This window comes from Emys orbicularis, chromosome 14 (genome assembly GCF_028017835.1).
Source record: "Emys orbicularis isolate rEmyOrb1 chromosome 14, rEmyOrb1.hap1, whole genome shotgun sequence".
NCBI lineage: Eukaryota > Metazoa > Chordata > Testudines > Emydidae > Emys > Emys orbicularis.
Genome location: NC_088696.1, coordinates 41,720,501 through 41,748,493, shown reverse-complemented (window position 1 = coordinate 41,748,493; position 27,993 = coordinate 41,720,501). Strand labels below are relative to the sequence as shown.

At 52.3% G+C, this 27,993-nt stretch overlaps 1 protein-coding gene across 1 annotated transcript; it reads right to left on the bottom strand.

Moving 5' to 3' along the window:
• Nucleotides 1–27,986, bottom strand: COG4 (component of oligomeric golgi complex 4). The gene is made up of 17 exons (XM_065416389.1): nt 27,872–27,986; nt 26,453–26,627; nt 23,287–23,480; nt 20,713–20,818; nt 18,851–19,008; nt 17,934–17,992; nt 15,140–15,273; nt 13,550–13,668; nt 11,913–12,079; nt 10,182–10,347; nt 8,648–8,710; nt 5,934–6,050; nt 4,383–4,475; nt 2,416–2,499; nt 1,903–2,004; nt 1,272–1,400; nt 1–943 (listed from the first exon to the last, which is right to left on the bottom strand). The coding sequence occupies exons 1-17, from the start codon at nt 27,938–27,940 to the stop codon at nt 809–811; spliced, it is 2,070 nt and encodes a 689-aa protein (XP_065272461.1). The 5' UTR covers nt 27,941–27,986; the 3' UTR covers nt 1–808.
• Nucleotides 27,987–27,993: the final 7 nt, after the last annotated feature.

Below are 27,993 nucleotides of genomic sequence, written 5' to 3'. Positions count from 1 at the left end.
ACTCCTCCATCTTTATTCACCGCCTCGCCGCACAGTGTAAACAGGTACAAGAGGAGCCAGAGCCCTGATTCCGGAAGGGACTTGACCATCAGCAGCCCCAGTGTGAAGTTCAGACAATCCCCACTTAGGCCCCAGCCTGAAGAACTAGCCCAGGAGACAGCTCCAGGAGACAGGGCAGGGCCTGCCCCTGGAACTCCAGCAGCTGAGCTGTGAACTATTACCACTGCAGGGGGAAGAACGCCAGGATTACACCCCTGGTGGGCCAGGGCAACCATGGACTCGGAGCCAATGGTTTGTGGAGGGCTGCACAAGGTCACCGGTGCTTGAGTCACCGCATGGGGCAGCACCTGGAACTGCAGCCACGTACTCCACAGAACCTGTCATGAGACAGGAAGGCAAGCAGAGGAAGGCATGAGCAAGCTCTAACCCTCTGTCAGAACAGCCTGATCCTTTAGTGTTAGTGTCATGGGGGAGGACACCTCAGTGAGGAGCCCTGCTGGAGCGCCACTGCTCGAAAACATGGGCGATTGCACAACCGCCGTATCTCTGCTCCCTGAAGGGCAATGGGCTGCACTGGGCCTTCTCGAGTCCAGGTCTCCCATACCAGGAAAGCCGTGTGTGGGGCACTGGGGAGCAGCACTAGAGTCATCACCGCGTTGGTGGCTGACAGAGCCAGCCGGCCACCCCTGGGCCTGTCACAGTCCTGCTGCAGCAAGTGCTGGAAGCACGAGGACGGGCCCCAGGGGTTGCTACGTTCACACTATGAAGCGCATCCAAGGACGGCCAGGCGCTGCAGATAGTGTGACAGCTACAGGCGCAGCCTCTTAATGTCCTCGCTGCGGAAGTCGATTCGGAGGGCCAGCACCTGACGGACCTCTGCTGGGGTGAGGCGCCAGGTCAGGGGGCCTGAGTTGGGGCCCCAATAATCCAGGATCTCTGTCACCTGGAGAAAGAAAGAAAGTCAGGCTGTGGGAAACGACAACACATGAATATGCCATTCTACTCCCCAGCTCCAACTACATGGAAGATCAGACACTCCAGAGCATGGGGTGGGAGCGATGGGTGGGCAGAAGGTCTAAGTTCCTGCAACTACCCCCCTCCCCCCCCCAGCAGCAAGTGCTGCAGGAACAGCAGGCATGGGGGGGAGGGGGGCGCGTTGGGGGCTGCAAAACCGGGCTGAGCCTAGGAGACCTCTGTGGAGGCTGGCTTGGGAAGAAGCTGCTGCTGATCATTCTACCACCCCCAGCACTGAGAGTCAGAGGAGAGCTCACCCTTTCCAGATTGAGGATGGTCGCCATCTGGGAAAGACGAGCAAACTTGTCCCGGATGGTCCATGTGGTCACGGTGGTGAGATAGGCTATCAGCGATCTCAGCTCCTTATCGAACTGCAGGCCGCCAAGCTGAGCGCACCAAGCAAACCGTGTTATTCTTCCACATTCCACGGGCACATGGCTTTGCATCTCACAGATGTCATGACGGGTGAGGAGAGGGAAGAATTCCATGGAACATGGTGCTCTGGGGCTGGAAAGTAGGCAGTGGCTTATAGCCGGACACTTCAGGGGCCAAGGCCTGTTTCGCTGCAAGGTCTCCCTAGCCCCACTGCCAAAGCTTCCCCTGACAGTTCGGTCCAATTGGGACTCTTTTGAGCTGGCTAAGTCTAGACACAAGCACTGGGGTCACTGAGTGGGGAGGAAAACCGAAGCTTTAGCTTCGAAGGCTGGAATTGCAGGGTAGCAGGAAGCTCAGTGGCACTGCTGGCGGGGGAACGGCTGTACGGCGAGTTCTAGCCCAGCCTCCCCACCCCTCTTAGGGTAGGAGAGGGGCGAAGGCAGGACTCTCCCGGGCCTGCCGTGAATCCGGCGGCTGCTGCACAAGGAAGGGAGGACACAGCCGTCTGCTTACCCTGCTGAAGGTAGATTTGAGAACCACCTTCTCGAGCTCAATGGCAATGAGACTGGTGGTCAGGCTGCTGAGGCTGTCGTAGATCACGGGCGAGAGCCCAGCCTGGGGACAGAAAACCACGTCATTGTCCTGCAGCCACTGGGCAGAAGTCAACCGAAACCAGCGCCAGTGAAAGGCCTGGAGTCAGTGAGAACAGCCACATGTACGGTGCTAATGGGCGTGCTTAAAGAGCAGAGCCAAACCCGCCAAACCAAACCACAACAGCTCAGTGGTCAGGCCTGGGGCGCCGGGACTTGGGAACACCCGCAGATGTGAGGCTCACTGACCTCTCGGAGAGGGCTCAGCGCTGGAGAATCAACGCGAAGGGGGTTCTTTGGGTTCTTTTAAACAGCAGGAGCAATGAGGGGAGGACTGTGTCCATCACCCGCCCGAGCAGGGAGTCAGTCAGGCCATGCCGCTGGGCACGACTGGCCCAAAGCCTCAGTTAGGTTATTGGTGCTCAGGACAACTCACCTTGAACTCTGCCATTTGCTGTTCCAGGTTGATGATGAACTGCTGCACCCATGGGTCGTTGGCTTCATAATCATTGAACTCTTCCTAGCATTGGAGCAGAACGCAGGGCTAATTACTGATCCCCAGCACCCCTGGCTTGCGAAGAGCCGCACTCTGGCAGGACTGGGAGAACCTGCTGGAGCTACAGCAGTCCTAATGGGTCTGACGTCCCTGCTGCACTGCATCAAGTCCTCCACAGTTTCTCTGCTTAGCTTTATCTGGCCTGCAAGATTTAGCAGGCCCCACGATGCCCAAGTTATTTGCACTAAAGGAAGAGTCTTTTTGTGCTCATCTGTCCCCCCGCTTGGGAGAGGCCAGGAGAAAGGACAAGGGCATGCCTGACCTGGGCCCAGCACTCGCAGATGGCTAGGTAGATAGTAGCTGTGCACGCTCAAAATGATCTAAGGCCGTGCTTCAGGGATAAACGGATTGCCTGGGATTCCCCCCTCCCTCCACATAGAATCACAGAATCGTAGGACTGGAAGGCACCTCCAGAGGTTGTCTAGCCCAGCCCTGCACTAACGGCAGGACTAACTCTTATCTAAACCATCCGACAGGTGTGTGTCTAACCCACCTCTTAAAAACTTCCAATGATGGAGATTCCACAACCTCCCTGGACAATTTATTCCAGTGCTTAACCACCCTGACAATTAGGAAGTTTTTCCGAATGTCCAGCCTAAACCTCCCTTGCTGCAATTTAAGCCCATTGCTTCTTGTCCTATCCTCAGAGGTTAAAGAGAACAATTCTTCTCCCTCCTCCTTGTAACAACCTTTTATGTACTTGAAAACTGTTATGTCCCCTCTCAGTCTTCTCTTCTCCCGACTAAACAAACCCAATTCTTTCAATCTTTCTTCACAGGTCATGTTTTCTAGACCTTTAATGATTTTTGTTGTTCTTCTCTGGACTTTCTCTAATTTGTCCACATCTTTCCTGAAATGTGGCACTCAGAACTGGACACAATACTCCAGGTGAGGCCTAATCAGCGTGGAGTAGAGCGGAAGAATTGCTTCTCGTGTCTTGTTTACAACACTCCTGCTAATACATCCCAGAAGGATGTTTGCTTTTTTTGCAACAGTGTTACACTGTTGACTCATATTTAGCTTGTGATCCACAATGATCCCCAGATCCCTTTCCGCTGTACTCCTTCCTAGGCAGTCTTTTCCCATTCTGTATGTGTGCAACTGATTGTTCCTTCCTAAGTGGAGGACTTTGCATTTGTCCTTATTGAATTTCATCCTATTTAATTCAGATCATTTCTCCAGATGATCTTGAATTTCAATCCTATCCTCTAAAGCACTTGCAACCCCTCCCAGCTTGGTATTGTCCACAAACTTTATAAGTGTTCTCTCTATGCCATAATCTGCATGTACTCCAATGCACAACTTGACCAGGTGTGTTACCAGCAAGGCATTTCTGCCTTGCTCTGAAGTATCAGATACAAGGCAAGGATGCAGGACTACCTGGACCAATGGTCTAATCCAGTACAGCTACTTAAAGCAACAACCCACAGAGTTAGCCCCTCAGGCACCAGTGTAGAGCATCCTAAGGGACGTTCCAGGGGTGGGGAGCAGATATTCCTTCACGCCAAAATTTATCCGTCCCACACAAACCAGCTAGTATGATGCTTTTCAGAACTATGTCACTGGCATGAGAAGTCTTGAGTTGTGACACTGGGATAGGAAAGGTCCCTGACAGTGCAGCATTCTGCACCCCTCACCACGTTTTCCTGGGGTCCCATATTCTAGGTTTCAGTCCCACGGGAGGTCCTTGGACAGCCAAGGAGTTCATTGCCTGGCCATGCTGAGGTAACAGCAGGGAAGATCTTTGGGAAGTGAGCCAGGCCTGTCCCTCTGACCCCTCCCCGCCGTTACAGGTGCAGAGCCCTACGGAGCTGGACGCTTGGGGAGCAGAGAAAGGTGAGGCTTACCTCCTCGATATTATGGGAGACCGAAAGGAAGAGGTTGATCCAGGGTTTCACCTGTGGTTTGACAGCTGTGCTGTTCAGCTCACTGAGTCCTTCCTGGGGAGGAGAGGAAGAGGACCCGGCAAATGACTGAGCACGCCTTGTTTCCAACGAACATGCACCTGCTCTTCTCACCCTCCCCGGAGTCTGCCCCGTGAGCCAGGGGAGTATGACCTCCAGGAGGGGAACGAAGCCTGGAGAGAGACTTGTGTAGGATCAGGTAGCAAGTCGAGATGGGACTGGAACCCAGGAGTCTGGATGCCAAGCGCCGTGCGCAGGAGCCAGGTGAGGTTCTAGCCCCAAGGTGAGAGGGGGAAGGCCACTGACTGACGCGGCCTTCTGCTTGCTCAGGGCCAGATAGGGCAAGGAGGCAGCCACGGCCAGATTCCAAAGCCCCCGAACAGGAAAAGCTCCGAGAAGAGCTAGCTGTCGTCGCAGTGACTCTGCTTTCCCGGGGAGCAGTAGTTCCACGTCACACCCGCAGCAGCTTGGGAGTGGTGGCCGTTGGTGGCCTAGGTAAGTCCTAGGTAGCTGCAAAGCTAGAGCGCTCGTGAAGGGTCTCCCTGCCTGGCTCAGGGGACACGAGGGGTCGCTCTGCAAGAAGCGTCTCACCAGGCAGTTGGGGGAAGTTTTTAATTACAACTGGCATCTCGGAGTCTGCTGCCGGCAGCTGCCCTTTTCCACTGAAAGGGGATATCTGTGACTCAGGCCGCATGGGAGCTCAATTGCTTCCCACCCAGCTTTCACAAGACTGGGTTAGCAGCAGACGAAAGACGACTTTCCTGCGTGGTTTCAGCATTAGCCATGGGCCTAGGAGCCCGCCTGCAGGAGAGGTTCAACGCGAGCTGGGGATGGTGCATGGCAAAGCAAGAGAAAACGCGTTTGCTCTCCCCGCTCCTCTCACAAGGCGAAAGATGGCCTCAGGGTTTGCTCAAACCAAGTTCTCTGCTGCTTGGCTTCCATACCCCAAACATTAAGCCTCCCTCGTCCTCTCTTTGGCAAACTCGCGGGAGGACATGAGATTGTAGCCTTAGCAGCAGCTACCCACTGAGAGAAGGGGAAGCTGGATATTTCGATAGGGGAAGAGAGATGCTGGTTCTTGGATTACACCTGTGGGATGGCAAGAGCTCCTCAGATGCCATCCTTAGACATACCCGCTGAAGGTCTTGCCAAGGTTCCCCCCAAAGAGGGAGAAGGGAAGATCTGAGAACTCACGGTTCTAATGTTAAAATACTGCACCTTTACCTGGCAAGAGCACCGTCACTCAGCACAAAGCAGCAAGGGGAACCACATTCCTTCTGCTCCGCAGCTCGCCTTTAGAGCTTATCCCTCCCCAGCCAGGAGGCATCACTGTTACTCAGCGTACGATCAATGCTTCCCCCCCCTCCACACCATCTGGGTTGGACTCAGAGCCAGAGCTAGCACAGGCCCTGGGCTGCTGAGCTCCCATTTGTGGGTGGGTCTCAGAGCCAGCCGAGTGGCTGCGTCAGCCGGAGCGCACCACACGCAGCTCACCTGCAGCAGATCTCTGAACTTGTTCGACACGGCAGCCATGTCGGCGAGGCAGCTGTCGATCTTGGCTTCGGCTTGTTCGCCCCCAAAGCCTTGGCTGAGCAGCTTGGCACAGTCGCTCTGTGGGAAAGACACCCCCATACGCAGACTGTAAGTGCTATGGGACACTTGGAGCGCTCTGCACTGGCCTAGCAGACTGTCAGCTCTTTGGGGCAGGGATCAGCTTTTACTCTGTGTTTGTACAGCACACAGCACAACGGGACCCTGCTACGGTCATACAAAGAACACCCCCTCCCCCCCCCCCGATGCTTGCGGAGAACACTTGGTGCCATAACGTAACTAATGCGGCTGTATTACAAAGGACCGGCCAAGAGGCCAGAGAGGCATTGAGTGATTCGAGGAGAGAGGCTGAAGGGGATTGGACATGTTGTACGGGTGTCAAAAGCCATGTTCCCAGACAAGCCCTTGACTGGACTTGGTGGAAAATGGGAAAGGGGAGGACAACAGATGTCACAAGAAAACCATTGAGAACGATGCCGCTGCTGTGGAAACAGACTACAATGGAGCAGGAAACGTGGCACTAGACAGACAGAGTTGGAACCACCTGGCTCCCTCTAATCCAAGACCTAGGGAAATGATCTCCATGTCACAGATGGAGAAACAAGGGCTGGAGGGTCTTTTAGCATTTTCACCAGGTCTAACCGAACGCTGACAAGCTAGCCCTTGGCCTGGCCAGAGGAGAGATTTCAGTCCATTCAACCGTGGTTTCGGAAAAGGACAAGTCCCAGCGTGAAAGTCTCTTTTACAGGGATGAACGTAAACAGCCCAACACTACCAGAAATGGGATGAGCACTAATATTTATTTATTTTGCAGTTGCACCCTGGAACCCATCATGGAGCAGCACCTCACTGTGCTAGGAGCTGTACAGACGTAACAAAGACAGTCCCTGCCCCAAATGGCGTAACAGATGGAGAATTTCGGTCTTCCCCAGCTGGCAGAGTCTCAGCACCCAATCTGCAGCACCAGCCTCTGGATTTGGGCAGGCACAAGTCTGCATGTGCTTTGTTTGCACTGGCAAATCCAGTTACTCAATTGTGTCTGCAAATCAGGTTCTTCGACCACCTTCTTCCCCCCGTCCACCCCCCAGCTTCTACTTCCCCACTCTACACCCTCAATCGCTGCCCTTTTCCACGCACCCCAATAATAAAAATACGGATTAGTATTAACACCTACTGAAAATAAACCCCTGCTAATTTAAGAACCATTAAGATACCTGCTCAACTCTAACCAACCACAAGTTTTTCGTAACTTGTCCCCCTTCCCACGGCCCCACCCACAGTCTTTCTGGCATCAGCTGGTTGGATCACATCTATTTAGACTATAAGCTCTGCAAGGCATGGGCTAGGTCTTCTACATGCTTCGGACAGCAGTCACTCTGGTTTGACACTAGGTATTAATTTAGCAGCTGAGCTGAATCCCCTTTAAAAAAAAAAAAATCAGGTTTTCATGACTGGTGGTTTTTTATTTTTTCCAAGAGTCTGTGTGTGTATGGACAGTATTTTCTTCTGGTTAGTCCACTGGGCTACCACATATAGGTAGTCAGGACAAAATGAGTTTGGAGATAAGTCATTATTAAAAATAACGAGGTAAACTGAACAGAGTTCAAAGGTGATCAGCAGAAATGGTATTGGAGATTTGGGGCTTGTCTACATGTACAGAGCTACAGCGGAAGACAAGGGAAGCGTCTCCCATCAATGTAGTTCAGGGCTTCTCAAACTGTGGGTTGGGACCCCAAAGTAGGTCGTGACCCCATTTTAATGGGGTTGCCAGGGCTGGCTTAGACTTGCTGGGGCACAGTGCTAAAGCCAAAGCCCGAGCCCTTGGCGGCGAGGCTCAGGTTACAGGCCCCCTGCCTGGGGCTGAAGTCTTTGAGCTTCGGCTGTGCCCCCTCTCCCCTGCCAGGGATGGTGGGACTCAGGCTTTGGCCCCCCCTCCTGGGGTCGTGTAGTAATTTTTGTTGTGAGAAGGGGGTCGCGGTGCAATGAAGGTTGAGACCCCCTGGTGTAGTTAAGCCATCTCCCTGAGAGACGGGAGCAGCTCTCAGACACAGCACTGTCTACACAAGAGGTTAGATCGATATAATTATGTCATTCAGGAGTGTGGCGTTCACATCCCTGAGCGACACAGCTGGGTCTGTAGTGTAGACCTGGCCTTGGAAAATGAGAGCGATAAAGAAAGGTTAAAACCAGGTCAGTCAAAAGGAAAGAGGTTCAGACATAAAAGCTGTATGCGAATGAGCATATTCTCATTAGATACAGGTCGAACGTGTAGTAATGGCTCCACAACAGGAAGATTTAGGTATAAAACGAGAACAGGGAACAAATCGCCGTCCCTGTGAACAATGAAGGCTTCAGCCTCACAGAAAATTTGGAAATTCATTAGGGATAATTACATCTATTCTGCCAGGAGGTAGGTGGATGGACTCAAGTAATTGATAGTGGTCCCATCCAGCCCATTTTTTTCTACCAATCTATTTGAACTAGCAGGACAGGTCACCTGAGGTTAAATAAGATCCCTAAAAGTCGAGTAAGGCCAAGACCACAGGAGGCTACGAGCATTCATTCCACAACAGAAACCCCTAAAATGTACCCAGCTGGTCGTCGGGAGTTGATTATAAGGCTGGTTATAGGAAGCCAATAAAGATGCCAGACATTACCTCCAAAGTCTTCTTCAGGGTCATGATGTTTTCGCTGCAGACCTCCACATTGTTTAAGGTTACCTGGAACAAAGAGGAAGGAGCATAATGGAACTGCACAGTAAGTCAACTGCAAATAGGTAAGTGTAGCAGACACAATACGTTTCCAGTGATGTCCGATCTACCCTCCCCCCACTACTGTTTTATATATAAAAGTGTTTGAGTGACAGCTCTCTGCCTCATTCCTGCAGGAAGTCCCACCCTTGTGTTTTGCACTGCTTTTGCGGCAGCATCACAGAGAACACTCTGGGTTGGGAACGCCCAGAGCCAGCTGCTTACCCACAAGTAAAAGTCCAGGAAAGCGGTGGTGAAAAGCAAGTCACTGATGGGCAGGCAGGAGAGCGCAGAAATTCTCCTGCCCTGTGACAATCCTCATTAAAACATCAGCAGTGGTGACATTTTGCTCTTCACCTGTTGAAGTAAATGTCAGTGCGATGCTGAGATTTCCTGGAGACAGGAAAACGAGCCAGGCTGACAGGTGAATGAAGGACTCCGGCAGGAGCGCTGACATTTTAAGTACTTTGCTTCAGGAAATCCAAAGCCCTGTCACCAAGAGCGTAATGAAATAAAGCGATCGGCCCTGCACCCTCCCTTCACTCACGCCTTTGATTTCTCTCCTCCAAGCACAATGAACCACCTGCATAGCCTCCTCATTGCTATGCATTCATAGTGCTGCCGGGGGCAGACAGGGCACACAGGTCCGTGCCAGCCATCACCACTGCTGCCAGTCAAGGGACTTCACTTGAGGTCTGCTTGGCATCAAGGATGTCCCATCAGTGGGAAACCCTTTCAGTGCTGGATCAGGAAACCAGTCAAACAGTGCAGTCTCCCATATGCATGTGTAGGGCATGCGGGGGGGTGCATAGGTGTCCTGAGATCTAGCCAGTGCTTCTCCAGAGGGAGGGAAGCAGCAGAGAGCCGCGGAGGCGACAGAGGTGGGCTCACATTTCTTGCTCTGTAAAGTGGACTTCCAGGCTCTGACCCCTGAAACACGGCCGACTGTAGCACTACGTGAAGAGAAGACAACGGCGCGGCTCTCACACTCCAAGCGCAGTGGCCGCCTGTGATGAAAACCCTTTCGTCGTATCAGCAGAGCTCATTCATCCCATGCAATTCTTCTGTGCAAGAGTTCCCCCCGGGGGAAGTGGCCCCCTCCCAATGCCTCTCTGCGGGGCATCGATGCTAAGCTCAGCACAGAGCAGACCCACTTTCCAAGGGGAACACGCAGCTTGTGGGATGACTGGAGGATCTTGCCTGGCTAAGTATCCAGGGAGGAATGGTTTGGGAGATGCAGCATCAACCTTCTACCAGGAGTCAGAGGTCACCCTGCCCCCATCCTGGCTCTCAGGCCATGGTCATATCACTCAAGCCCAGGAGACAGACTTTCCTGTTCCTGGAACACTAGATATTCAAGCATCTCCCTTTCCTCACATTCTCCAGGCCCTCTGCCCTCGCCGCCTGCCCTCCCCTCCATCCAAGCCTGCCCGTAACCCACCAGAAAGGACTGCTTGGCCTCATCGGTGCTTTCGATGCCTTTGGTGTCGAACTTGCCCTGCTGCAGGCTGCTGTGCATGATGTTCACCGCACTGGTCACCCCCCTCTGGATGTCTTGGAACGTGGTGGCCGGGAAGCCCAGCTTCAGCTTGGTGCACAGAACCTCCCTGGGGGTGGACAGAGCAAGCCCATCAGGCGGACAGAGAAGCATCAGGCCAGGCCCAGTTGCACAAGCCCAGCCCTCTGGCCACGACTCACCCTGGGAACAACATATGAGAATTAACATGGCCCAGTTCTGCTGGGAAATTGTATAGTCTGCTCCTTGACCACGCTTTGGTTCGCTATAAAATGCACTCAACAGACCAATATCAGGACAGGTTAACTGCTAAAAGTCAATGATACTTTAGTACCGGAAAAAAGGTTCAATACGCTACCAATTTCTGGGAAGCCGACTCGTGCAGCGTTGTGGAATTCACTTACACAGAAGGCTTGCTTCCAAAGTTGCACAGTTCAGCTAGGAGTATTTCTAGGATGATTTTACAAGTTACAAAACTCTTTATATGTCACTAAAATCCAGCCCACCAGTTCCTCCCAGTTCCTTAACTTGTAGTTCTGTTCCTTCCTTAGCTTTGTTGTGGATACCAGCATTCCAGGTACTGGTCCAAGAAGGTACCTCCCTAGCTTGTACTGGGCAGAACATTAATGTATTTTGCCTTTGACAACTTTCTTATTTTCTAAAGCCAAAGTGGACTTCAGCGTTGCAAAAGCATTATGGGATACATAGCAGAAGTGAACAGGATTACCGAACACAGACGAAGTCAGGCCATGTAACCACAAGAAAGAGATATATAATGTTATATTGATATTGTGTGCTCAATGCTTATTACCATACCAGGTGTGAATAAAGTGATAGACACAGATATAGAACAATTAGCCTAGCAAATATTGGTCAACAGTTCCCTTCTGCTCTAGTCAGGAGCCGGGATCTAGGCATGGCAAACAGAACCCTGCCAAATCGCTCTGCTCCTCACAAAGTCCACTGCCCAGCATCCAGGGATCCAGCCAAAATGCCTCCTTCCCAAGCTCTCACCCAAATGGGCTGGTTGCAGTAGCTTGTTGAGAGCAGTCACTTCTGTGTTCGCTCTGGCTACTGCCATCTTGGGATGCAAAACAGGCACAGGTTGATTTCTGTACCCACATGCCCCTTGTTCAAAAGCATCAGGCAGCCACTCAAGTCACTGCATTAAAGTGGCCCCAGGGAACCTCACCTGCCATGTGGAGCTCTAAGGTGAATGCCTGCGAGTGGCCCAGCACAGACTGTACAGTCGTGCAGGTAAACAGGTATAAGTACTACACAGATTTCCTCTCAGCCCTTTGGAGGACTTTTGGTCTGAGGCTTTTGCACCCATTCGCCCCACCAAGGCTACCAGGCCCTGGCCAGATCCAAGGGGCCTGTTTTCACATGGCATATCCCAGAGAAGGGATATGCTTGAAGCCAGAAGCATGGGGAATACAGAGGTTCTACATGCAGGAAACACCATCCTATTACAAACGCTGTGTTTGCTAAGTACGCAACAAAACTAGATCCGAATAAGGGGGGAAACCAGTTATGGCCATTTCTGATCAATAGTGTATATTTTCTCTCATCCCCCCCATCCTTCTATGTGCCCTTTGGGGGACTCGGAGACAGCACTCAGCCCCAGAGACGCCTGCAGGCAGCCTGCCCCATTACCTGAAGTCGGACTCCAGCTCGGTGGTGGAGTGATTGATCATGGCACAGAGACAATCTATGCTGGAGCTGGACAGGGCACGCCCGATGCACTTCTTCACTATGTAGAAGACGTCATCCACCATGCTGGAGGTCAGCTGACCCTTCTCACACATGTCCATAGCAACGGCCTGAAGGGAAAGAAAACTCACAGCAATGAGTGCAGCGGGTAAAGGACCAGCAGGTCCGGAAGTGACTGAGATAGGCTCGCTGAGCGGCTCAGGTTCACCTTTAGCTGCACGGCTCAAAGAAACATCCAGCCCCAAGCACACTCCCCCTTCCTGCAGGCTGCCACCCACCCTCCTGGGGCAACGAGCCCTCCCAGCCCCACTCGAGCAGCACATCTCCAAGCCTAAGCAGCAGAGTGTCTGTGGGTACAGCCCCATTTGTTAGTTCTCAATATTCAATGGTGGAACAGGGAAGATCATCAGGACGCCCCTTCTTCCACCCCCACCCCACGGGCTCAGAGAGCTCCACTCCCCAGGCAGCACACTGCCTCCCTACAGCACACCCAGCCAGGGACCTCGGGCCCTGATGTCAATCATCCACACAGCAACACAATACGCTGCTGATAAAACTCAGAGCCAGGCTGGGGGTCTATTAATACAATCTGTCTCATAGGGATCAAACCCAACCTGCTTACATCATCCCCCTCCAGATACATGCTTGTCACCATGTGACGGAAGAGTCTCTTGCACTGCACGGGCCAAGAAAGGAGCTTGGGGTACCTGAAACTCATTGTTATGTCACGTTAGCAAGCATCGTAACGTCCATTCCTGGCTAAGGGTCCTTTGGCGCGGCACGCTCCATGGCGGCGCGTGGGAAGGCAGCCTGAGGAGCAGCGCCGTACACGGCTAGAATGGCTTTCAACACAAGGATCCAGCACGTCACAAGCTCTGCACACAGGAGTCACTTCATCCACCCCCGTGCTGCCTGGAGCTGTTCAACAGCGCACAGCGAGCGCTTAGGACAGGAAGCTAAGGATCCGAGCGTGGCTGACACTGCAGGATATCCAGGTCAGTAGAGTCATCCCCCAAGTTAGAACTTGGCCAGGACAACAAGGTTAACACTCCTACACTAGCAAGAGGTGCCAGGGGATTAACAGCCCCAGGCGGGCAGGACCCTGGTTCTACACCCCATCAGCCCAGCAACGCCTTAAGCCACCCTTGGACTCCTACTGCCTCCAAGGAAAGACTGCCCCCAACAGCACCTCCAGCAGTGCTCTGGGGTTTCCTTCGGCGGCTGTGGCCAGGTGCAACTCTGCGAAGCCTACCGAGTCTGACCAGCCCATGTGCGTGGGGGTGTCCGGTTGCAAGCCTCAGCTAGACAGACCGCCCTTAGGGGACATTGGGCTGGGAAGCACAGAAAGGAGTTTTTCAATTAATTCTGTACATTGTTCATGTGAAATTGTTCCCAGTGAGCGCCCCAGAGGTCGTTTGCTGAAAGGGGGCAGGGGAACGAATGGAATCCCCGTACACGACTTGTGGCAGGGAGCTCAGCAGGACCGTGGAGCAGCATGAACCACAGGCTTCCACCTCCTTAATCCCCTGTGGATTTCAAGGCCCGGTCCCCACCCCAGGCTGCAGTACCGCAGGCCCTACCTTGTTGACAGTCTCCCGCATGAAGTACTCCTCCATGGTGATGTAATAGCCAATCAGCTCTTGCATGGTGCGGCTCAACAGGCAGTTGTTCAGGAGCTTGTCCAAAGACTTTTGATGCGCTACAGAGTGCAAGGCAGAATCACCACCAGTGCCTGAGCATCCGAGAGCACTTCCCATGGCCACCTCAGCTCCTTAGAGGGGCAGCAGCTACCTGCCTGGATGGCACCCGAGAGGCCCACACTGTACAAACCCTGCTGCCGTGAACGAAGCGTGTGTCGGAACTGTGCAGCAAAGAGCAGCTGACAGCCCTGCCAAGCGGCCTCTGGATGGATCCTGTACCAGCACCCGGCAAGGCCCCTTGGCATGCCAACTGCAGTCGCACTGCCCGAGCGGAGAGAAGCTGGGCCAGCTGCAGAAGCAGCATATTTAGTTACTGGGCAAAGGACAACCATGGATCTCATCCGTCGGCTGCTCCTCCTGAGGGAGAGATGAGCTCCAACGGGAGGCCCACCCCAACCGCAGCGGGGAAGATGACAGCTATGGCTGTGGGGCCTCGAAAGCGCAAGGTGTCAATGACGGCTCCTCAGGACTCCAGCAGTGACACTAAGCACCCAGTGGGATAGGAGCAGAAATCAAAGCTAGCCATGACCTTGATTAAGACACCAGACGAGCCTGTCATTTAAATTCCTCACCCCTTCCCAGGCTCCTGCTCCCTTCCCCAGCTCTCCAGCCCATGTGTATCGACGTTCGCTCTGCTCAGAGAGAGATTTCTTTACCTTAAGGATTCTACACTGAAAAGGGGGCTGTTTGCTTTAGTGCCATGGCTCCCAAACTGGGGTTTGCGGCGAGTGAGTGGGTCACGTGCTGCTGGCTCACCTCCGTTTCCAGCTACTACGCAACAGACAGACATGCGAGCGGGAGCTGGCCCATGCAGCCATGAAAGAAAGCGGTGGCGTCCAGGAGACGCTCTCCCCTCTTTCAGCTGCCGTCCATGCTACAAAAATATTTAAGAACCTGGTTTTAGAGAACTAAGGTAGTGCATGCAAAGCATGCCAGGCACCTGCCAGCGAGGGAGAGAGATAGAAGACAAGCCCCCACCAAAGGAGGTCCAGGGCAACACCAGGATGTGATGTCACCTCCAAATTTCAACAACGGCACTATCCGCCTGCATTGGGTGGGCGGGGGAGAGAGTCCATCCTTTGCATTTGTTAAGTCCGACATGCAACCCCGCTAGCGGTGGGAAAGGAGACCAAGTAGCAGAAGGTCAAAGCTCAACTCCAAACCAGCTAGCAGAAGAGGAGGGCCAGGTTGCCTGTGCACACCACTCTTCCGGTCTCCCAACAGTGAAGGAGGAGGACACGCTCCAAGAGATGTGCTACTGAGGGGTCAGACTGTGCAGGAGGTTGGATGCATGGAACGCTGTTGTGAAAATGGGGGTCCCCATGCCGCACAGTCCAGCCCTCCAGAGCGCTATCCCAGAAGCTGCCTTCAATGAGCCGCTGCACAGCGGTGCCTGCTCTCACCCAACCAGCTCCCCACTGAGGAGCTGTAAAGACGGAGCCAGAGAAGCACTGGCATTCGAGGGATTACCTTGCTTTACCTCCTCCGAGGCCATGGAGTCTCCCACCTCAAAGTCCGAGACGATCCGTCTCTTGATAAATCTGAGGTACAGCTCGCTGCGGGCGTTCATCAAGGTGACCTCGGTTAAAATGGGGTCCAGTTCCCTGCAAGGGGCACAGTGAGAAACAATGTAGCAAGCCCAGGAAAGGAAGGGCACTGGTTTCCTAAACCAAAGGCAGCACACGCTATAGAAGTATGAATGCTCATCCCGAGGGAGCCGGGAGAGCCAACGCGCTGCAAGATGGCTGTCTGCAGGAGGCTCAGAACAGCCCGCCATTCCCTTTACTTTCAAATGCATCGCTGAGCTCAGGACTGCGGAGACCTGCTTCTGGCCACTTTATTATGGGTAGTAACACACAGGACCTGCCAGACTGGAGCAGGCCAGGAGTCCAGCCAGTCCAGAGCGCCACCTGAGAGTGGCCAGCACCAGACAGTTCAGAGAAAGGTGCAAGACACCTACAGTGGCCGTGCCCAAGGAGGAAGTTTCTCCTATCCCCAAGCAGTTAGAGACTTCTTGTGTCCCGAAGCAAAAGGGATTATGATCGGTATTAAATTCAGGGTCACAAGACAGTCACTGTCCCAAGCAGTTTACAGTGTAAAATAACCACCCTGACGTATAATGCACAAAAGGAGCAAAGGATGGATTTATCAAAAAGCTCTGCAAAAAAAATTAAAGAACAGCGTTCTTTATGTTGGTGGCTGCGACTAACATTGATAGGCTGGGACAGAAGCCATACTAGACCCAGCTAGCAGTAGGTGTGATCTCTGCCCGGCCAGGGCTGGAATCTCCTGGACACTGCTCCCTCCATGTATGCTCTGGTATACAAACATTCCTTACAAACCCTTGGCAAGCGCTAGTCTGCACCTGCAAATAACAAGGGGTTTGTCTGGATTCAGCAGGTGAGGAAACACACAATGGTACTTGCATGCAAAGAGCAGCACATTGAGTGTGCAAAGAAAAGGTAGCTTCTTGTGTAATTTAAAAGGAAATTGATACTCCTTGAGCCTTTCATCACTAATCCAAAATCTCCGTGCAAACATTACGTTAGCCTTGTCTACGCTGGCAGCAGCACGTAGGGGATGTGTAGCTACATGCTGCAGTGAAAAGCAGGCTGCAGCCATGCTGGTGTGTACTACACATGGCAGTGAAAGGCGCTGGCACGGGGAGCTGCCGGAGTCTTTCCCTGCTGCCCCCTCTGCCAGAGCCTTTCACTGCAGCAGGGATGCTACACTGCTAAAAATCGCAGGGTAGCCATGGGAGGCACTGCTTGGGCATTTGGAGAGCTGTCTAGGGTCCGTGCCCTAAGGGTCTGGCATGTCTTCACTCTCCTAAGCCGTGCCTCACTATCTGCACTGCTATTTTGACCCATGCTGGAGGGAGGTGCAGTATATGTTCTCTATACACCACCGTAAATGTAGACAGTGCCTTACACAAAGCCTCACCACCAACCTGATGGGCGGGAAATATTATCATCCCATTTTACAGATGGGAAAGCTAAAGCCCAGAGAAAATAAGAACATGATGGCCATGCTGGGTCAGACCAGTGGTCCATCTAGCCCAGTATCCTGTCTTCTGACAGTAGCCAATGCCAGATGCTTCAAAGGGAATGGGCAGAATATGGCAATTATCAAGTGATCCATCTTTTGTTGTCTAGTCCCAGCATCTGGCAGTCAGAGGTTTAGGGACACCCAGAGCACGGGGTTGTGTCCCAGACCATCTTGGCTAATAGCCATTGCTGGACCTTATCCCAATGATGAACTTGTCTAATTCTTTTTTGAACCCAGGTATAGTTTTGGCCTTCAACATCCCCTGGCAACGAGTTCCACAGCGACTTGCCGAAGAAGGTTATACACAGCGAGTGTAATAAATCCTCATATACAACCACAAAAAGAAATTGTTTGAAAAACAAAAATGTTTGTATTTTTTTTTACATGCATTTCTAGCCTTCCCCAGGGACTGCACCTTGACATGGTGGGAAGGCTTGTGTTTTCCAGTGCTCCTGAGAACTCTGCCGGTGGGAGCCTAAACTCCTGAGGGCCACCCAAGGGGAGGGACTGGACAAACAGCTGCTCCTCCAGGTTGGGAGCTGAGCCTCAGGCCAATCTAGCCTCGCTGAGACATACGCCAACAAACTATCCTCATAAAGAAGTTAAGTTATAGAAACACACCAAGGTTGGTGTGTTGTTCAGAGATGGCAGAGCTTGGTGTGTGCTCTAAGTGACGTCCGACTGCATGGGAAGGATTCAGCTGTATTTACAGGGCATGCACCAGCGTGGTATCTGGGTACACTGCCAATGGCTTTAATCTGGGGCAACTGACAAGTTTAAGACCACAATGAGCGGGGAAACGAAGTATTTCAGTTCATTAGAGAGAAACTGATGCAATAGAATCTCGCTGTGCAGAGCCCAGAGTTCTGCTTCCAGCTCTGCCACGGACGTGCTGTGTGGGAAGTCACAGCACCCCATGGTGGCTCACTAACCCCAGCTGTAAGAGTCACCAGAGAGGGCCGGCAGAGCGGCAGATCGGGCATCAGCCTCCTGTGCTGTCCTATCCCGAGGCCTTCAGGGAAGTCAAGGTCTGATACTTCAGGTAATGAACAAGCAGAACAAAGAAGCATGGACCCTAAAAGGGCAATAAGGACACACACCAAAGGGGATTTTATGCTTTGGTGGTTGATGGAACGTGCTAGCTACCTGTGAAGCAGCATTAATGCCAGATGAACAATGGGGAGGAAGAGAGCAGCTAGTGTTTTATTTTCTGTACCTTGGTTCAATCTTTTCTGTAGCTGAACTTCTCACCATGCTGTTTTGAACGTGCTGGAACTGCAATTGTGAGAAGAGGAGAGCCATCACCATCTCCGCCCGCCATCGCCCTTAACCCCACGCTAGGTTCCCCATAAGGCCTATCCTGCTGAGGGGCAGCTGGCACAGGGAGGTCCCCGGGAAAACCAACCCACCTGCATGCCCCGTTCCCCAGCAACTGAACTCACTGTGGGGCTCAGTGGGGACTTAGGCCAGGCAGAGCCAGTGCAGATGGCCTCTAAAGGTGTGTGCCTATGAGCGCTAGCAGCAGGGCTGTAGCTGGCAGGAGGATCACTGAAAGAGTCAGAGACACAGTCTAGCTCAGAACGCCCACCGGATTTCTCCTGCTCACCCAGTCAAACCCCAAAGGATCATCTTCACTTCCCCACTCATGTCCCATGGCCGCTGCCCTTCAGGGCAAAGAGCGGATGCCCACTTCCTGACTCTGTCATCCATCAGGGCAGTGATGGAGTAAAGCCAGGTCCCTTCCACCCATTCACAAGTGGGGTTGCCAACTCTGACTGAAGCTCTTCCGGGAGATTTTTTTCCCCCCAACATGACATAACGTCATGTTCTTAAAATATCCCATTGAAATCTCCTGGATTGCTTTCAACAGTCACTGGGAGATCGATGCCAATTCTGGGAGACTCAATCCTGCACCCTCCTCACAAGGCTGAGCGTGCCGCCTCAAACCTGCTGGCCTGGAAAGTGAGGTACCAAGCCCAGGCTTCCCACGTGGCCATGCAGAGCCCAGCAACGAGGCCCGTGGAGCACACTCCATTTGCAAAGGATTACGGGATCTAGAGAATCACTGGGGATGAGGCTCAGAGCTGGCTCTAGGCCGCAGCCCAGTCAGTCTGCACTGCACATCACTCTCACCTGCCTGTGATAGTCCCTCTGCGTCATGAACTTGTCCACCACCTTCTCCACCTGCCGGTCGCACTCCACCTGCAAGTGCTTGATCAGGGTGTACAGCTTCCCTGGCCCATAGTACGTCTCCACTATGGGCTGGTGGGTCTCCACGATGCGAGCGATTCCTGCCAAAAGACAGCAGTGGCAATTTTCCGTGGCTTTAATGGTGGTAGGAAGCCCCAGGCAGGGCAATTGCCCAATCCTGACTAAGACCTGGGCTGTGGCATCCTGATCTAGGGCGTAGGAAGGGGCACACAGCACCTCCCCAAGTGCAGCTCAGAATCCAGGCTGGTGGGATCCTCACATCACCCCCCCTACATCCTGGGGTGCCCTTCTCCCTCCCCAATGTTCAACCCTCCACCTTCTTTCCCTTTGCAATCTAGGTCTGCCCTACGAGCTAGGGGTACGATTCCCCTGCTTGGATATACACATGACGGTAGCTCAGTGAGAGCCAGTAGGAGTATAAACAGCACTGTCACAGCTGGGCATCAGCAGCAGAGGGTACATACCTGGCATGGCTCAGCCGTGCCGCCGCTGTCCAGGCTACGGTGCTATTTCTACTCGCGCTAGCTCTCACCGAGCCACTGCAATACGTGCGCCTGGGGGCTGCAGCGGATACCTTGCAGCCACTCGCAGGCAGCGCTTCCCGGGAGGCAAGCCACCCCCGCCCCAGAGACTGACAGGCCAGCCCCTCAACCATGCTGCCAGCCTCAATGCACTCCCAGCTTCCTCCTCCAGCCCCAGCAGCAGGGCACGTCGCGCTTGCTGCCAGCCAATGCAGCCAGGATGCAAGTGGGCCACCAAGCGCACTCGCCAGGTATAAAGCTTTGCCTGCAGCTCCCTAATCACCAGCTAAGCCAACTGGAGGAGAGACCTCTTCCCACAGCCAGCACCAAAGCAGATCCTGAATGCCAAAGACGGAGTCCAATCACCTACACACCTGTAATGCTACAAGAGAACAGTTCTAGCTCTGGGAAACTCATCTCAAGGCAAACTCTGCTCTTCTTCCCCAGACAGACCCTCTGATAGCCAGCCCTGCGTTCTCCTGCATCTCGCCCCACTGCCAGGCAAGCCTAGAAGATACACGCTGGGCTGTCAGCAGCAGCAAAGACTGCAAACACAGGAGAGTGGCTTGGCAGTAGCGCAGTGTGGGATGACTCTAGTCCTTGCCTCGATGGGATGCCCACAGCACAGCACACATCCCACTCCCTTGCCTTCCACTCTCAAGGAGGGCAAGAGCTGCCTTAGCCCAACCCAAGAGATCAGCCCAGGGAGGGACAGCAGCTCTTTGGCCTTACGGGCTGGATTTGTTCATCTGGCCAGGTGAGGCAGGGGAGCTGTGCGTCTGGAAAACTCTTCAGCGACTAACCAATTTGTTCAGGGGAGCAGGAAGAGAAAAGGGCAGCTTCCACGCCCCGTTCGCCAAGCCCCTTCACATCCAGCTGGCTATCTAAGGCAGAGATCTACAACTCTTCCAGTCCGGCTCTGGTTCAGTCCCTTAGGCTGAGAGAGACTGTGAAGGATAAATTCCAGGAGAAGCCGGGCCTGGGGGGAGGAAGCCAGCTGGTCCTTTGCAAGTCCCTCTCCTGCCAGCCAAAACTGAACAAAGAGCGAGCTCCAGACCCAATGCCCCCTGCTGGCCAGAAACAGACGGCACTCCAACCTAGCTGGGTCACTGGGCTGACAACCCTTGTACTTTATTCCAGCACCACCAAGAGGAAAACGGCACTGTTCTGCCTCCTGCAGCCAGAAACGAGAGCTTTGACATTGTCTGGGCACCTTCCATCGGGGAAGATTTCCAGCCGACAAACAGTGCAGGGAGGAATTACCTTCAAAGAGGAGCGTCAGTGTATCTGCAAAGATGACTGCAGCCCTACGGTCACTCATGTCCGTCTCCATCACCAGTAACAGGTTCTCCTTGGCTTTGTTAGCGACCTAAACTCCAGGGGAAGGAGTGGGTCAATATGGTTCTGGCAGAGCCCCCCCACAAGGGAGACTTTTGCCCTCCTGCCCCATGGAGCCCTTCCCTCTACCCACATCTGCTGCTGCCACCAGCAGGACAGGACACATGGACCTTACAGAGCAGGTGTCAATGCTTTGGGTCAGATGGCAGAGGGGACCCCAGGGCTAAGGCAGTCTACATCTCTAGCAGAGACAGGTGTATTTGGCTGTGCCATGCAAACAGGAACCACTGTTAAAACAGCAGACAAATCCTAGCTTCTCACCTCTAGAAAACTCAGCTACAGGCAGCCTAGCAAATACCCCCAACGCCATTCACTAGGGCTCTTACGCCCCGTGCAGAGAGCTGCAGGACATGAAATGAATGTTGTACAGCCTGGCTTCCTTCAGCACCTGGGTACCTGACTGTAATTCCCCTTTACACCACTGGGGGGCACCCCAAGTGCTTTCTGTGAAGAGAAAGTAGCAGCAAGGCCCTTCCTGTCTCTCGCCCCCAAGACTAGAAGGTCAAAAAGAAGGGCCATGGGAATCTCTAATGCACCTAACTCAGTGGTTCCCAAACTTTAACAACCTGTGAACCCCTTTCACCAAAATGTCAAGTCTCATGAACCCTCTCCTAAAAAAGAATATTTCCAGGGATTTTCTCCTTTACCTGAGTATAAATTATAAAAGCAGTGATCTTGGAAATATAAAATTTGTTTTTATGACATGCTTATTACACACTGTTTATTATTAATTATTTATCATTACAGTATTTTTATTACATTATGAAAATGGCAACACTCTTCCAAGATCTCACTTTCGTAGCTTGTATCACTTTGAATAAGCCTGTTCTAAGACAAGGCTCCTATGTTTCATCAAGGAGTATCAGATGTGAAACAGCATGAAGGTATCTAAGAAGCCAATTCAAAGAGTTCCTCTTATACAAGCATTCAGGTCTTGAGCAGTCCAGGCAAACAACGCACGTTACAACAAAGCTTAAACTTGTTCTTCATAATAATTTTAAAAACAATACTAGCTGCCTATTTAATTTTAAAAACAGCAAAAAATATCCACCTCCCTTTCCATTTCTTATAAGGAGTCTTGAAGTTTAAATCTCCTCAGTGTGATAGACACGCTTGCTTTGATCTGCTTAGCTCTTGGAAGATCAGGGGCCCGTGCTGCTGGTCCCGTGCTGCCAAGGTCCCTAAGGACAGCTCTGTCCGCCATTAGGGAATTTTTCCCCAAGAACCCCCTGTAACATTTCGCGAACCCCAGTTTGGGAACCACTGACCTAACTGTACCTCTGACCTTGTTCTATGCCAGGGGTTCTCAAACTGGGGGTCGGGACCCCTGAGGGGGTCGCAAGGTTATTACTTGGGGGGTCACGAGCTGTCAGCCTCCACCCCAAACCTGCTTTGCCTCCAGCATTTATAATGGTGTTAAACATATAAAAAAGTGTTTTTAATTTATAAGGGGGGGTCGCACTCAGAGGCCTGCTATGTGAAAGGGGTCACCAGGACAAAAGTTTGAGAACTACTGTTCTATGCACTGTGGCCTCCTTCCAGACACTCTTCACCCTTCCCTCCCCATTCTGCCCCATCCCAGTTCTCCCTCTCCTTCCAATTCTCCCCACAGGCCTTCCCAGGTCTTCCCCTGTTGGGGCTCTTTCCACTTCCTCACGGTTTCCATAATCGCCCACCACCCATCCAGTCTGGTTCCTTTTCCCTAGAACCACCACAGGCAACAGCACTAGGCACAGCCCCACGCACCAGCACCTAGAACCGGGGAGCAGGAGATGGAGGCCCCTCATGCTAAGTTCTCATTTTCTGGGAGAAATCTGCCTAACCACGAGGGCTCATTTAATCAGATCGCGGCATATAATGGCACCGGAGAAACTAACTGACGGGCAGTGCAGTAGGGCTGGGTGCAGAGGGGCCACGCTGGCCATAGGCTGAGCGCAAGCAGCACGGTGCTGTCTCTAAGTGAGATAAGGAGGGGGAAAGAAAGGCCACAGAGTGAGGGCCTGGGATCTGTGACTGGTCACCCAAAAGCCCTACCTGGTAGCAGGGCCGGCTCCAGGGTTTTGGCCGCCCCAAGCAGCCAAAAATAAAAAAAAAAAAAGCCGCGATAGCGATCGCAGGAGGTCCTTTGCTCCAAGCCGGAGTGAGGGACTGTCCGCCGAATTGCCGCCGAAGAGCTCGATGTGCCACCCCTCTCCGGAGTGGCCGCCCCAAGCACCTGCTTGGCAAGCTGGTGCCTGGAGCCGGCCCTGCCTGGTAGCACAAAGAGCAGGGAAAGTGCTGACCAGGCCCAATCTTGTCTCAGAGATTCAACCATTATTAGATGCACAGGAGCCAAGATCTCAATCCTCAACACCCATGTTGGCAGAGGCCCGATTTTACTCTCCTCTGAGGTGCTCTGGCCAGCCCAGGGGCCACGGCGGGTCCTGCAGTGCCCATTACCTGTTTGCAGAGATACTCTGAGAACTTGCTCAGCCCCTCCTCGTGTAAGCCCAACAGGGGGAAGATCTTGAAGAAACGTTCCACCTGAGGCAGGTCTCCCTGCTTCGTAGCCACGTCAAATTTCTCAGTCACTATGATCTTCAGGCGCTGCTCTGCCTCCTGCAGGAGCTTCAGGTTGGCATCAATTATGCTGCCTGTTCAGAGGGCACAGCACTGCATTAGCACCAGGTTCAGGACCATGCCCATGTAGCTACAGCTCCAAGCTGGCAGTCAGGAGCCATCAAAGCCTGAAAGGAGACAGGTCCCTGGCTCATATTCATTTCTTCCCCCAAACCACCCAGGACCTTTAACCTAGAGGTAAAAAGGAGGGCGAGAAGGGTATGTGTATACACAGACTCTTCCAGCTCTGGGGGCTCACACTGAGATCATCAAATCCCTATGCCCTAAGGCCTGGAGAGAAAACCTAATTAGGATTAAAACACGTTAGCAACTCTGATGAACATCATTAATCCCTCCCTCTCTTGCTATTGGCCCACACCCCCGTATCCGCTGTGCATGGCCAATCAGATGCTCCATTGATATCCCAATGAAATACCATGACATGCCTAATCCTGGGTCAGCAGAGGTGCTGTTAACTGGAACAGCCACTACATGGTCCATTGCTGGCCATGTTTATCCTGGTTCTTTAGGAAGTTCCCCCCCCCCCCCAATGAGCACCCCACATGTTTAGCAAGAGGGCAGAATGCCACCAATGCCCAGGCATAGCAGATGGGAGCAGAGGACGGTGGAGAGGGTTAGGACCAGCTAATTACAGAGAAATGGAATGGTGTCTGCCAATCAGAGCTCTGGCAGGATGCGGTACAGAAAGGGCTTTACAAATTCACTCTCCAGCCAGGAAGAAATTTCTCTCGGTGAGACTGGATGGGGCAGAGCACTAACGCATCAACTGCTGCACAACTGAAACTTCCATTTAAAAAACAAAAGGCGACCCGAGGATTTACAAGCCATTCGGATCATCCGCGGCACACCCGGAAAGCTTTCATTGCCAAGGGCTGCCTGAGACTGCAGCATCCCCACAGCTCAGAGCATCCCCAGCTAGCAGCAGCAGGAGATTGGCAAGACTCGGCTAGATTTTGCTGCTGCTATTCACCACCTTGTGGGCAGCCGGGAAACTGAAAAGAATCAGTCTTATTCTGCTGCCGCTTGGGGAAAAACTCTGAGCTGCAGCCCAGGCAGATACTGGAGCTAGTCACAAGGACCCCAGAAATGCAAGATAGGGGAGCAGAAGAGACATGGCCCTCTTCAAAAGCAGCACATAGGAAAGTCTGAATAATAGAGGGCAGGGAGAGGAGAAAGAGCGTCCCCCCCCTTCCAGAAGCCAGAGGGCGGTGGGCACGTGTAGTCACCCTGAGCTTGGCACTACCACCTGCTGCATCTGTGGTGCAACAGCACAGAATGCTGTCCTGGAGAGAGACAGCCAATGAGAGGGCAGCTTGAGCCGGGGAGGGGGCTTGGAATCTGCCCAACGGGGCAGTTGGAAAAAGCGGTTAGATAAGGAGGGAAGGAGAAGAAGCTAGATGCTGGGCAAGCAGATGAACTGGCGCTGGGGTAGGACGTGAGGGGGCAAAAGAAAGGAACAGGAGAATAAAAACAGGGGACTGGGAAGTGAGAAGGAGAAAAGAAAGAAAAATAGGAAAGATTTCAGGATTAAAAGAAGCAGGAAAAAAACCAGATCTGGGAAAAACCTGAAAGGAAATATAATTGGTGAAAAAGGGAACTGATCAAATTTATTAGGTGTATGTTGTCCGGTCAAGCCAAGCCACATTTTGCAGTCCTCAACAATGTGTGTCATGGTTTGTGGCTGCCCACACTGACATAGTGGACTGTCTCTAAAATGCCACTGAAATTCAGCTGCAGCACAAATTCCATGTCTGGTACGTTGTCTTCATGGTAAATCAAACCTGGGTTGACATTGAGTGGGTTCTGAGACAAGATAATTGATCAAAAAGCTGTATTAGATGAAAACAGATCCTGAAAACAGTAAGTGAGAAGCCCACCCACAAGGGCCCTAAAGGACATGAACAGAGAGAGGGACTGTTTGAACATCTGTTGAAGGATACAGTTCAAAGGGGCCTAATGGACAAGTGAGGGCCCACAAGGTAAAGAAACTCAATTTGTGCATAAACTCAGTGGAAAGAGGTACACCCTCAAGAACATTGAATCTACAGAGCACTAAAAGTCGAAGAGAAGCAAAGAACAGGACAGCAAGAGTGGAGCTGAACTTACAGCCAAGGAGAAGAAAAGTTGATTCTTCCCTGAAGTGACACAGTCTATTGTTGAGTGATTCTTTTGTTCTTGTTAATAACAATGCATTTAATATTAACTGCAGAGTAAGGAAGAGTAGCATATACAAGCTCACAAAGGTTAACATGCTGATAACCTATAAGTTATTACTATATGTAGTAAGTACTTGGGACAATTTTGGGGGTTTTCCTTTATTAAGTTCTAAAAATTTTAAATGATCCCTTTTGTCTTGGTTTGCATCTGCCTTGCCTCACAGTTAGCATAGCCTAGCCGGGTCACCGCACACGATTCAACTTTATCAGACACCTACAAGCCAGTGATTTAATATAAGAAATTAAACTATAGAGCAGAATTCAGGGACAAGCTCCGAACAGGTATTCCAGCAGCCCCAGGGCATCACACCATGATGCTGCACCGGGCCCCCACTGATGAGCATCCTTCCTCCCCTCTTTTCTCTCATGCACCACTGATTAGTGCCTTTAGCCCGCTGGCTAGTAAGTGGCTGCCAAGCTCTTCAAGCCCCAAGTCAGTAACTCTACATGTGTGGCAGTTCGCATAGATTTAGGGCCAGAAGGGGCCATTATGATCATCTAGTCTGACTTCAGTGGCCTTTTCAGTAACTAGCCGCCTCAGCACGTCAGCTTTCCCCCCGGTAATATTTTAACCTAACTATATCTTAGAAGTATTCAGACATTTCCATGTAAACAGCTACCTGCAGGAGCTGCCAACTAATTCCATAATCACTCTCTTTGTTAACACACCCGTTGGCTTCAGTTTCTTTAGCGCTGGACAAAGTTAGAGCCTCAGAAAGCAAGAGTGCTCAGGTTATTTTACTAAACAGCTACACCTGGACAGCACCTACCTTCCTGGCCCTGCCGGCTCAGCTCAATGACCGATTTGTCCAGAGACAAGTAGCGGTGGATATGAGCAGCTGCTTGTTCATAATCTTCATTTCTCAATGCTGTTTGAACCCCATCCATGCAGAACTTCAAGTCCAAGATGTCATCAGCTCTCTGGATGGCCTGATAGAGGCGGTTCTGCAAGACAAACAGCAGTTAAGACTCCCCCTCCGTGGCTGGGCCAGAGAAACAGAACTCGAGAGAGGAGAGAGTACAGCAGGAGGGGAAGGAGAGATGGCTGCCAGAGATGGAGGGGCTACTTCGCTATAAGGTCAGCAACTAGCTGGATGAGAAGCTTGAGCTGCTTGGAGAGTTGTGATGGATGACCTTAAAGGAAGAAGGGCCCCAAGTCTGTCCACCCAAAATCTGGATTGTACTCAAGAGCCACCCCTAATTTGCACAGAACAGAGCAGATTACAGCTCACATACCTTTAGCCGAGAGGCTGGTCTGCACAGATTACAGGTGTCAGCATGCAATCTTTAAATCTACCTCTGTACAAAGAATATGGCAGGTCCAGACTACAGCATGGACCTCTGAGGTCCATGTCTACCTCCATTGTCTCAACCTATTACACCAGGAGTGAGAAAGGGAGGAACAATATCTGACCAGCTCTGATAAACAGTTTTCCTATTATATTATTTGTACATTGGTACTGCCTAGGAGCCCAAAGGAGGTACCAGGACCCTACAATGCTAGGTGCAGTACAAACCCAGAACAAATCAGGGCTCAGCTTCAGATCCTCTCTTCCCACATGCAGGTGAAGAGCTCACGCTCTGTCACGGAGTGTGGGGGACACAAGGCCCTGCACCCCCGGCTTCCTGCGATTCACCATGACTCTCAGCCAGCCAGTAAAGCAGCAGGTTTATTTAGATGACAGGAACACAGTCCAAGACAGGTCTTGCAGGCACAGACAACAGGATCCCCCCCAATTAGGTCCATCTTGGGGTCCCAGGGGCACCACAGCCCCATTGGGGGGTCAGAGCCCCGTCTGGTCTCCCCTCCATTACACCAGCCAGCTCCTGAAACTCCAACTCCCTCCAGCGTCTCTCACCCAGCCACCCCCCGGCTCCTTCTCCAGCCTTTGTCCAGTTTCCCGGGCAAAGGTGTCACCTCGCCTCCAACCCCCTTCCTGGGTTCTCACGTTACATGCTTAGGTATCTTCCTTCAAGGCCAGTCTCCCATCCCCCAATGCAGACCGTCCCAGCCAAACCCCCCTGCCTTCCCAGGCCAACACTCCCCACTCAGCATTCAAAGACCACATTAAGAACAGTCCCAGTTCGTCACATGCTCCGCTATCTGTTAAATGCAGTACTTGCTCATCTGCTCACCCACACACAGCAGAAAGAGAGCTCAGCACAGAGCTCCCACATTGTCTCGTTACCTTGGCAAGATCAAGCTGCCGAACTTTACTGCTGACGTTCTCAGCCAGGTTACAAGTGAAGGTGATCATCCCAGATAACTGTCTGGCATCCCCCTCAATCAGCTGCAGGTTAGGACTGGAAA

Bases quoted from the DNA above. Each gene is read 5' to 3' on its own strand.
- COG4 (XM_065416389.1), bottom strand. From the start codon at position 27,940: ATGATCACCTTCACTTGTAACCTGGCTGAGAACGTCAGCAGTAAAGTT. The intron at 15,274-17,933 runs GTACAGAAAATA...TGCCCCTTGCAG, and splicing joins ACAGAAAAGATTGAACCAAG to GGAACTGGACCCCATTTTAA. The intron at 13,669-15,139 runs GTAATCCCTCGA...TGCACTCTGTAG, and splicing joins CTCGGAGGAGGTAAAGCAAG to CGCATCAAAAGTCTTTGGAC.